Source organism: Elephas maximus, chromosome 2 (genome assembly GCF_024166365.1).
Source record: "Elephas maximus indicus isolate mEleMax1 chromosome 2, mEleMax1 primary haplotype, whole genome shotgun sequence".
Lineage (NCBI taxonomy): Eukaryota > Metazoa > Chordata > Mammalia > Proboscidea > Elephantidae > Elephas > Elephas maximus.
This window is the reverse complement of record NC_064820.1, coordinates 59,255,025-59,267,500: the sequence shown is the minus strand read 5'-3', so window position 1 is coordinate 59,267,500 and position 12,476 is coordinate 59,255,025. Positions and strand designations below refer to the sequence as shown.

General features: G+C 37.1%; 1 protein-coding gene across 4 annotated transcripts in view; it reads left to right on the top strand.

Annotated features, from left to right (window-relative positions):
- Positions 1-5,849, top strand: part of SLC38A9 (solute carrier family 38 member 9) — a 100,431-nt gene extending 94,582 nt beyond the window's left edge. For 2 of the 4 annotated variants that reach the window (XM_049863798.1, XM_049863810.1), the window contains one exon: positions 413-5,794. In XM_049863798.1, the coding sequence (XP_049719755.1) occupies positions 413-578 (166 nt within the window). In that variant the 3' untranslated portion in view covers positions 579-5,794. Of the gene's footprint in view, positions 1-412 lie in introns of all 4 variants that reach the window. The other 2 variants (XM_049863805.1, XM_049863797.1) reach the window with 2 other exon arrangements.
- Positions 5,850-12,476: the final 6,627 nt, after the last annotated feature.

Sequence of the window (12,476 nt, the reverse complement as noted above, 5' to 3'; positions counted from 1 at the left end):
ACTCATCTGTTCTCATTCTTAAACAGATGCTAACGGTGCCTCAAAACCTCAGAATGCATAATTTGTTTATAAAAGATCAAAGATAGGAAACCTATCTCCACATGTTTCTGAGGAAGTGGCCACAATCACTGAGACACAGAGGAAATATGGAGATTTGAGGGATGAATGAAAAACTCTTTGTCAAGCAGATGTTATAAAGATGGACGGGAAATAATATTTTACATTAACTTAGATAACGAGTGAAATAAATTTTAAGCCCAAACGCTTTATGTCAACAATGCATGAATCAAAAATAATTTTGCTGCAATATCAGACTGAGGAAGGTTTAAATTGTACTATATATACCATAATTGTAAATCAGAAAAAACTAAATAAAAGGTGAACATTAACACAGAAAGCTTTTACTTTGCAGGTATTCAGGAGCAGCATGCGGCCTGGCCTTTGTGTTCATATATCCATCTCTCATCTATATCATTTCCCTCTACCAAGAAGAACGTCTGACATGGCCTAAGTTAATCTTTCACATTTTCATCATCATTTTGGGCCTGGCTAACCTGATTGTTCAGTTTTTTATGTGAAATACTCAACTGATTTCTTAAAATCTTTGATGGTATTTTGAGCTTTGACAACGGTTCCACATAAATTCACCTGTAAATGCTGTTGTTGCTGTAATTCTAAATGTTTTCCTAAGAAACAGGCAGTTCCCGGGTTACGAACATCCAACTTACATACAACCTGTAGATACGAATCAGCCCCCAAAAAGCCTGTTAAGAATCTGAGGTACATACAATGGTTTGCAATAACAAACGGGCGCTACTTTTAGACACATATCAGAACATTATTATTATGTTAAAGATGTTTTAGTGTATCTGGAAGTGTTCCTTTAATTTTTTTTTATTGCATAGAAAGGTACACTGTATACCATATTCTAAGACAAACGTTTGACTGACAACTTACCTACAAATTCGACTTAAAGACAGATTTAGGGACGCACTTGTTCATAATCCGAGGATTGCCTGTAATTTGAAAACGAGGGGAAGAAAAGCAGTCCATTAATAAGTGTTTTTATTAAAGTAGGGAAAGGGGCAATACGAATGATCTTAGTCTCTTCGCCTTTCTCGTATTCACTCACCTCTTCGTTCTCATTTTCTTGTCTGAATAGAAATGTGTGTCCTAGGAAAAATCATGCTAGGTTTTGCTTTGGGAGATATAAGGTGGTCGGGTTGTTGTGGCTACAACAAAGATTCTCAGGGTATCACAGAAACATATTATCGGGTCCTGTTTCTGTTTGATATTTCACTGTATTCACTTTCATTTGATAATGTACTTGAATGTTTTAACACGTGGAAAACTGATTTTTTGCCCATTTAATGATGAATAAGACAAAGAATGCATTATTAACTAAACTAAAAAGCAATGCAGATCTTTGCTTTTGTTTTCTTGATAATTTAGAGCCTCCAGAATACTGTATTAGATAGACTTCTGCTGAACGGCTTTGCCTTCTTGATTTCCTTTCCATGAGACCAACTCCTTTGGCCCGTTATTTGGCTTGGTTAGAGAACTCTTTGTGTGTGAGCATTTATCTCCTGGCTCACACATTACAATGATGAGATATGAGCTCATTCAGATCACATCACTGTTAATTTTAGACTTTCTTTCCTCTCCTGTCATCTCTTTGAATTTTCTAACTAAATTTTTTTTTCATTCCTTTTGCTTTGATGTGGTTAAACCTTAGCTGCTCTGACGTTAGCTTGTTTAACACACAACTGAGGACATTATAAAGTTTAAAATGGGTTGTTTAGCATGATCTTCCTTAGAAAGCCTCTGGGTACTAATACTAAACAAACGAGGAAGGCTAAAGAAAATGTAACGAAGTTTAGCATCTGTGGGTGTTACCCTAATTCAGTTTCATCATCACACCCAAAAAATGTATTTGAAGTAGGAAATAAATCTATCCATAAAAAAAGGACTATGTTAAAGGGAAATACTCACTTTATTTGCATCAAGTATATTTTGCAAATACAACGTCATGGCAGCTATTAAATGTAGAAGCAGAAGAATTTTCTGTTTCACCTTGGAGTTCATTTGGAGAAATTTTGATTCATGCTTTGATTTGTTCATTTCTGTAAATAATTGCATAAACTACAGTGTTCAGTGCTTTGGGGAGACAGAGATGTTTAAGACATCATTCATATCCTAAAGGAACTTTTAGTTAGGTAAAGGACCCCTGTACATAATTAACTATAATGCAAGGCAGTGTATTCTGGGGGCTGATAGAGACGGAGAAACAAGCAGCTCCCTTCTGGGTGGGCTCCTCAGGGAGTGTTGGTCAAGGAACCTGAGAGGTAAAACAGCAAGAGCTCATTTTCAGCCTTCTTGTAATAACTGTCCAGAATGTTAGATATTTGGTACATTCACCATCAAACTGAATCAATTTAAATAATTGCTTTTATTTTGGAAAGTTTCCTCTAAGTTTTATAAGATGTCTTTAACTGCTTCTGTATACTTTTTTTTTTTTTTTTTTAATGCATTTTGCATTCACGTCTGTGAATCTTGGGCAACAAAGCGCACTGGTTGACAGGGGAGATAATTAGTAACATATTGGGCAGTGCAGACAGAAAGATTCTGTAATATATTTTCTCCAAAGACTTGACTTATTTAAATATTAGTATTTAAAATATCAAATGTTTGAGCTCACTGGTAAGAGCAGAAAATATTGCTGCTGCATGTTTTCCTTATAAAGCCCTAACCTATCGCTTTTTAGAATGTAGTGTTACTGTTGCTGTTTTAACTCAATTTCCTCCCAGTTTGAATGTTCAGAACCAAATCCAAATCTAGTTCACACCTAAACAATAGGATATTGCATTAGTTTGTGATCCAGAGTGAAATTAATCCTCCTACACGTGCATAATCCGGCCTGGCTGGCACCAGTTTTACGGTTGACTGCTGTCCTAATTTGAGATTATGTAAACACATATTGCAAAACAGCTCTGACGGGAACCTCATAAGCTAAACAGTATTCTCTGAAATGTAACTTGTTGTCTTTTTATATAAAAGAAAAAATTAAATCAAAATTATTTTGAAGAAAAACAAGCCTTGGATTTTAATTACATTTTTCTGGGAAATGCTATTGCCATGAAGCACTGACCCCAGGGCAGGAGGAAGCTGGATTCCATCTTTTGCAGGGTCAAGCTTCTCAAGTGACTTTGTGCCTGTGTCTCACATCAGTCCCCAAAGAGCCCTTCCTAGTGTTCTGATCCTAGAGGAAGGCATATGTCAATTATGTTAACCGAAACCTAAAATGATCATCCCATTGTGACGGTAAACTGTTGTGACCTCTCCATCTGAGAACATTTTAGAATGACTGTGACACTTCAGATTAGTGTAGCCCAGTTCTGGCAGAGATTGGGATCACGACCTTCCATTTAACAATAAAGAGCTCTAATTTTATGCCTTCCCTTTTTTGGTCATTTTTCTATATTTCCCAACTCTTCTGTGAAAATAAAATATCTTTTCAAAAGATTAAAAAAGTCTTCATTCTCCTTATTAATCTCAGGCCATAAACTACAGGCCTGGGAAAGAGGCGGAAAAGAACTCACTCTCTCACGATTTTCCTCTGGCTCTCTCTTGATCCCAAGTGATCCATTTATGTTATGTTTGGTCGTGATAGATCTCAGTATACATTGTTGAATTAATCAATCAGTTAATAACTAAGCAGCATTCTACTTTAATGGAAAAAATGACCTGCTGTTATCTAGAATTTTCTTCCATACCCAAAAACCAAAGCAGAACTGGGTTAGTTGAGTCCAGGATTAGTCACTCAGTCAATATTTCAGTACTCACTAGATGCCAGGCCCGGTGCTAAGCACTAAGCATGAGTGGTAAACAAACCAGTTGTGGCCCTTGCAGTTTAACATCTTTTACCCACCCTCCTGAGTACCAGCACTGGGTCATTTTCCCTAGATTCCATTGAAGTGCCAGGCATTTGCCCTTTTCTGCTGCCCTGTCTCTGTTGGATGCTGTGTTAATATAGCCTGCGTCACGGGCATGTTACGAAGCGATGCGTATAGGATTGTGGTGCAGTAAATGGAATTTTGTAAAAATGAACTATATCAAGATAAAACTTTTTTAGGCTCCTAGGATAATTATAATTGTGAAGTTACATAGACATGGACAAAAACTGGAAGGTACCACAGAAGAATAAAAATAGGTAACCTGTTAAGATAATGGGATTCCAGGGAAATCATTTATTTTTACAATATTATTTGTGTATTAATTCTTGAAAAGATGTCCAGAATAAAGTCATAGGAAAAGAAGACTTGTAGAAATATATCCATCCTTATTCCATGAAGTAAAGGACCTTTGTAATGAGTGAGAGAGATTCTTGGTCGTAGGGACATATATTCAGGTTTTGTGGAGCCTGAAGCTTATATAATGTGGGGTTCTCTCTTTAAGGAAATAATACAAAATTAGGAGCCCATACAAATGAGAGACCCTGACTTTAGCTTCTTTAGCTTTAAGATAAATCACCCACAGACCACTCTCTGAGGGCAGAAAGGAAGAAGGGGGTACTTTAAAAGACTGAAGGAGGCATAATAAGGAAATGTTTCTACACCACATACTTCGTTGTTCAGTCATTCTAGCACCCTGTTTGATATGTCAAGCTTTGAGTTTCTCCGCTACCTTGAAGAAACTGCAACTTTTTCCAAACCTGAGCTTTCATTTCTGTTGGAGTTAACTTGGATTGAGCAAAACAGCATGGAGTACAAATTCAATAATGGTTAATTTGGGCCAAATTACAACATTTTTCTTTTTTAGATAGAGAGATTTTCCCCGTGGGTAGATCTTGCAGACTGCTTTTCCATCTTCACAGAGATAATAATAAGTTCAAAGAATATGGTTTAATTTTTAAATAACTGTTTTACACCTCTCAGTCTGTATTAGGGATGGAGGCTTTTTTAAGGGTTCTCTATACAGAGAACAAGCTACCAAGTGCAATGTTAGAGTACGACAACATTTATTTATTTATACTCCATCTTGTTCCAGAAATGATCTATTTCTACTACACTCAAGTTACATCAACTTTGAAGGACTAACTTGAAGCTTTTTTAAGAGAATAAATTAGAAATTTATGACATTCCTTAAGGAGGGGAATCTAAGTTTTGATTCAAACACAATAAACAATTATTCCACAGAGCCATATTATAGTCCTCTATGCAGTAAACTTTTATGGATTGTCCTAGATTTAGGAATGCAAATACAGTCATCCTTCCCAGTGCTGCCAGAATTCTCCTCATTTAATAGGAAACTGATTACGTCCCTCCCCTGTAAAATTCATGAGTACCCAATAGAAAAATGGGCAAGGGCCTTTGTAACACCTCTCAAAGGAAAACTGCAAATAAACATGAAGAGGGAAGAAAATCCAGGAGTAAACTAATGACACAACATGGATGAACCTCAAAAACATTACGCCAACTGAAACAAGCCAGGCACGAAAGAACTACATGTTGTATGATTCCATTCATGTGAGATGTCTAGAAAGGGCAAATTTATAGAGACAGAAAGCAAAACAATGGTTACCCAGGACTGGGGATGATGGCATGGATTAACTGTAATTTGACATGGGGAAACTTTCTAGGCTGATAGAAATATTGTAAAAGTGGATTGTGGTTAATGGTTGCACAACTATGTATTTCCAAAATCATTGAATTGTACACTTGAGTTGGTTGAATTTTACGGTATGTAATTTATCCCTCAATAAAACTATTAAAGAAGAAAAAAGTTCAACCTTACTAGTCGAAAAAGAAAAGTCATTTAATGTATCTTTTGCTTTCTACTTGGAAAAAAATTATAATTTTTTAGTATACTAAAAAGTCTGCACTCATTTTAGTACCTGTGTATGAATATTCATTTTCCACACCTGACAAAGGTGTGGAAAATGAATATTCATACACAGGTACTAAAATGAGTGCAGACTTTCTGAAATATACCTCAAAGCCTCAAAGTGCTTATAGACTTTGACTCACTTTTGGAGGCATAGCCTAATGAAATATACCCACTCCTCACTTGCCAACATGGTTAGGTGCCAAAGGCCAGGTCATTATGTGAAAATCGGCGTTATGTGAAAATTGAGGATGATTACATCATTATATAACTGCCAAGTTACATCATTACATAATTGCCAAGCCACTGAGAATCATGACCCAGCCAACTTGACACGTAACCATCACAGCCAGCATTACTCTTGCCTTGCACATCAGTGTTTTAGGGGACTTTAATTGCCAGATATACATTGTTAATGCACAAAATAGTAAATTTTTTACTATTGTCATAAATGTGAAATGTTAGATAATGAGATTGTCCATAAGTGAGGAGTAGGTGTAGTTGGACAAGTATAGACACACACACACACAGAGATGTTCATCTTTTTACTGTCCATAATGGAAAAATGTGTAATGGTAGGAAATAAATTGTGGGATATCCATCTAGTAAGATCACATAGTTATTTAAAATGATGGTACAGATATATTTATGTAATGTATAAAATGTTTATTAAAAATAAGTGGCAAAAAGAGATTGCAATTAAAGGTGTAGAATTAAAAACATTTGCTTTTTTATATGCATAGAAAAAAGGCTGTAAGGTTATGTAACAGAGGAACATTTGTTATCTCTGGGTGCTGGGATTATGGGTATTTCTTTATTTTCTTTTGTTTATCTGTGTTTCCTAAAGTTTTAAAGTAAAATGTATTACATCTCATGAAAAAAAGCAATAAAGTTTTTTAAAAAAGAAATCTTTCACTGACTTCTCATCACTCAAAACTATAATCATGAACCCCATTTGATGGTAATAACAAACAAAAATACTTTGGACCCTAACACAATAGTAATTGTACTTTTAGTACCTATAACAAAAAGCTACTATAACCTCTATACCACTTATACATAACTTTGAATATGTTATTGCAGTATCTGCAGGCATTTGAGCAAATACACACACACACACTCCAGGCTCACTAGTTTATTTAATCTATTGGCAATGTTTTGTTCCTGTATGGATTTCAAAAGCCTTTGAAACGACTCTATGGTCTGTAGATTGGAAAGTCCCAACCTAGACAGCAAAGTCTAAATTCTTTAGCGTGGTATCCAAGGCTCTTTTTATTACAATCATAGCACCTTTCTGTCTTCATCCTATTCCAGTTCACACAAAACTACTTGTTGTTCTCTGACTTGGACCTTTTTGTCCATCTGCTTTTGTAGGTGCTGTGCTCTGGGCCTGAAATGTGTTTTTCACTTTATTCATTTGAAAAGTCCATTATCCTTCTAGACACCTCTTGAAAATCACCCTTCTTAACTGCCTCCCGGATGGTTTTGAAGTGCTCCAATTTCTGTGCTTTCCACTTGAGATCTAATTTGTTGTAACATTTATTACATTGGGTTTTAATTACTGGTTTATGTGTGTTTTCACAAACAGCTCAGAAACTCTATCTTTGTATCCACATTGTCTGCAATAGAAGAGGTATTTACAATAAATCTCAGCTGAGTGAGTGCATTGAAATGAACCTAGTCCTTGTCCAGAGGAGCTCACGGTCTAGTTAGGAAGAAGGTTCATGTCTAATACATGCTCAGACCTGTAATAAAAGACGTAAATGAGAGCACAGAGGAGAAAGTGATTAATTTTGAGAAAGAGGAAAGGAGAAAGAAAAACCTTAAGTACCTTGCTAAGGTTTTAGCAATTATTGTACAGAAAAATGGGGATGACTCACCAAGTTGCTTCCTGATCCTTCAGCTCTCCAGCTATCCTCAGCACTAGCTGGACCTGGTCACCACTGTCCCAACTTCCCTTTCCTTACAGCTCTTTATCAAGAATCACTGACAATAAATTTCCTTGTGAGGGGGCCGAGTGGTCACTCCAACCTTCTGACAAAGAGTTAGCTTACCTGGCTGGATATTTGTTCGGGTGGTAAGAAAAAGGGCTAGATGAGGCACGTAAGAATTGGTTTCTAAGGCTTTGTCATAGACTAGCTGTATAACATCAGTTTCTCTTGGAACATAAGGGTGGCTGTAATAATGGTGTACCTGGTTAGTGCAAACGGCTAATGAACTCAGCCGCTAACCAAAAGGTTGGTGGTTTGAGTTTATCCAGAGACACCTCAGAAGAAAGACCTGGCGATCTACTTCCAAAAAATCAGCCGTTGAAAACCATACGGAGCACAGTTCTACTCTGACACACACAGAGTTGCCATGAACTGGAGTCAGCTCGGCAGCAGTTGGTTAGGTAACACCAAGGCCCTGCCCATACTTGCCAGGCTGCGGTTTCCTTTTTGATTCTTAATCTCAGGATGCTCAGAAGATTGTTTCCATTGCTTTTTCATTCGTATTTGCTTTCTACCCATTTTTTTTCTTTTTGTCTTCTATCATTAACTGGCAGACAAACGTTAGTTTAGGAAACATTTACTGAGATAATAACATGGAAGAAATTCTGCCCATTTTACTTTTATTTTCTGTGGAGGAGCAAAAGACCCCACTCTTCCATTTTAGCCCTGGAAACATGGTTTTGTTTTATGTATATATATATATATATACACACACACAGAATTTTATTTATTTTGTTGTTGAGAATATACACAGCAAAGCATACACCTATTCCAGTTTCTACATGTACCACTTAGTGGCATTGATTATACATTCTGTGAGTTGTGTCACCTTTCCTACCCTCCTTTTCTGAGTTGCTGTTGTCGGTTTGATCCCATAGAGAGAGTTCTTAAAAGAGCATAATGCTCAAGGCAGACAGTTTTTTTACTAGTGAAGCTAAACTATTTGTTGATTTTAAGAAGATTTAGGGGGATGTTTTTGGATTAAGGTTTAAAGATTATCTCAGGGCAATCGTATCAGGGGTTCATCCAACCTTCATTGCTCCAGAAGCCTGGAGTCCATGAGAATATGAAATTCTGCTCTACATTTTCCCCACTTTGGTCAGTATTCTTCTATGGAATCTTTAATCAAAATGTTCAATAATGGTAGCCGGGCACCATCCAGTTCTTCTGGTCTCGTGGAGGCAATTAGCCACACATTCCAGAGTCTCCTCCTCTTCCTAACTCTCCTTCTTCCTCTGTTGTTCCAGACAAATAGAGACCAATTGTTTGGCCTTACGTGGCCACTTGCAAGCCCTACGCATCAAACTAGAAGGTAGAACAGAAGCACTAAGCATGTTACGAGGCCAATTAACTGGGAAACCAAATCCCAGGAGATTTTTGGTTGTATATTATCAGTCTCAGCAGCTACTCTTTTTTTTTTCTGTCATTGTTGTAAATACATGTATCACACAACCTTTGCCAATTCAACTTTTTACAGATGTATGACTTATTGATATCAATTAAAATTATCGGGTATGCAACCCTACCCTTAATCAGCTTGATGTTTCCATCACCATTAACACCCCTTTCCTCCTCCCTCCCACTCCTGGTAACCACTTACAAACTTTGTTCTCTGTACATTTGTCTTTTCTTGTCCTTTTCTATTTGAGGTCATACAATATTTGTCCTTTTGTGATCAACTTATTTCACTCAGTGTAATGTCTTCCAGCTCCATCCATACTGAAGTATGTGTCAAGACTTCATTTCTCCTACTGGCTGGTTTTGATAATTCCCAAATTAAATGATCGACTAATCCCTCTCCCTTGCCCAGCCAGCGCCGCATTCTGCATGACTCCCTAAGCCATTCAACGTACTAGGGAGATGGGGAAGATAATGTCTCGTGTATAGACACCTTTTAGACTCTCTAAAAACAGCACACAATCGTTCAGATACTTCTTGATTTTCACAAAAGGATTAGAGCAGATATTTGATTTAGAAACAAAATTTTTAAAATCTTGCTAGCGTGCGTTTAATGAATCTGAGAACCAAGGATCTGTGGGCCAGAAACTCCTTACCACAGTAAAAACAAAACACACACACATACATTTTACTCTAACAAAAAAAGAAAAGGTCCTGCTTATACAAGCAAGGTATGCCTGTTGTAAAGAAGAAAAAAATAGAAAATTGAGAAAAGTGTAAGAAGAAAAGAAAACCCGTAATTCCACTAACGAATTAACATTTTAGTGTTCAGAAGGAAAAGCGAATTGAAACATGATTCCCTTAACTGCCTGCTACTTTGTAATTTACTTAACCAGTCCCCTATTGGAGTCCTGGTGGCGCAGTGGTTAAGAGCTCGGCCTCTAACAAAAAGTTCAAATCCACCAGCCATTGCTTGGAAACCCTATGGGACAGTTCTACCCTGCCCTATAGGGTCATTATGAGTCGGAATAGACTCAACTGCAACAGGTATGGGTAGTCCCCTATTGCTGAACATTTGTTATTATGAATAATATGTTTTTTGTTATTATAAATTGTTGCACACATATTTTTTTACTATATCCATTCATGTGGAATAAATTCTTAGAAGTAGAATTGCTGGGTTGAAGTCTATAAATATGGTTACGGCTCTTAATAGGACCCCTGGTAGCACAGTGGTTAAGCGCTCCACTGCTAACTGAAAGGTAGGGGTTGGAACCCACCAGCCACTCGGTGGCAGTCTGCTTCCGTAAAGACCTACTGTCCTGGAAACCCTATGGGGCACTTCTACTCTGTCTTATAGGGTTCCTGTGAGTTGGAATCAACTCTATGGCAATGGGTTTTGTTTTGCTTGAAAGGCCGAATTGTCTTCTTAAACATTTTATTAATTTACACTCCCACCATCAGTGAGAGTGCCTATTTCCCTGAATCCTATGTTTAAAACATACTTGTTGGTCTGCTAGGCAGAAGGTGTTATTGTTTCAGTTTGCATTTCTTTGATTATAAGTGACATTGGTCTCTTTGCTTCACATTTACTGGTCATTCTGAGATTTCCTTTAATTGTTTCATACACAAAGGCTCAGTCTAAATCATCTCAGACAGCTTGCTACCCTGAATCCTGATTTGAAATCTCAGGGAGATTTCATTTTTTGTTGTTTTTCTAAATCCTTTTAAAATTGCTCTCTTGGTTCCTTTGTTTCTGAGCGCTTTTTACCTAATAGTGGGAGCCCAGAAAAAAAAACCCAAATAGTGGGAGCAGGTGGTGGTTAATCAGATTTAGCCTACTGTAGAAATTGTTTTAGTTTACCCAGTTAGCCTGAGGGGGATTCTCGGAGAACAAAGCTAAGATCTGCAGAGATTCCAGTGGTTCTCAACCCTGACCAGCTTCTCCAGACTCACCGCTTCCCCTCGAGCAGCCAAACCACCTTACCACCACATTCCCCAGCTAAATGGAAATTGCTGGTCGTTCCCTCCTTTCTCCTACACACAGAGTTTTGATCCCTATTTTATATTACTAACCCCACACCCTGTTAGGCACAGATGGGCACTCAGGAAATATTTGTTGATTGAGTGAATAAAATTTCCGATAGAATTAGGAGTTCATTGTAAAAATCAAACTACAAACAAGAAAGAAGTAATTTTTGGGAAATAGGTCTCTCAATTCTATATCTTAAGTTTAGGAGCCTTGGAGGAAATCACATGGTGATTACATAAAAATATAAAACTCTCCAGATCAAAAAAATCATAAGAGAAATAGCAAACAGGGATAATATTTGCTACAACTATGGCATATCAATATGGAAATAAGGGGGGAAAAAATCTAAGATTCCAGTAAAAAAATGAGAAAAGAACATAAAACAGGCAATTCACAAAAAAGGAAGTATGAATAACTAATAGCCATAAAATAACAAAGAAAAACCATTTTCTAAGAACTAAAGTTACCAAAAAGAAAAAATAGTTTAATTATAGTACTCATCACCGACTAGGGTACAAAGAGATAGGCATACTCCTTCAAGCTTTGGCTGCTGATCGTCAAAGCCAAGTTTTTAAAACTCAGGATGGCATTGACTCGGTTTCTCTTTCTGCATTTCAGCTGTTTAGGCTCTACCTTAGTCGTACATAATAAAAGTCCTCACTGCCACTCAAATATTGGGAGAGTGGTAGGAATACAAAGAATTGAAAACCACAATGGTTAATATCAAACTATTGTTCTATTACAAGGAGATCAAACACAGCTTATCAGTCTGGGGGTGTGTGTGGTCTACATGTAGTCTCTTAACAGTTTACTTCAGTCACGCATACTGTCAATCAAAGAATCATCAGTGACTACAGACGATTATGAAATTAGTTGAGTTATTTATACTGCTTTTTATTGTGCTGTTGCTATCACTTTTTTTTTGGGTCGGTGAATTCTTTTTATTGTACTTTAGATGAAGGCTTACAGAGCAAATCAGCTTCTCATCAAACAATCAATATATATATTTGTTCTGTGACGTTGGTTACCAGCCTTTCAACATGTCAACACTCTCCTTTTTGACCTTGGTTTCCCCATCACCAGCTTTCCTGTCCTCTTCTTGCCTTCTTGTCCTTACCTCTGGGCTGGTGTGCTCACTGAGTCTTTTTTTTTTGTTGTTTTACGGACCTGTC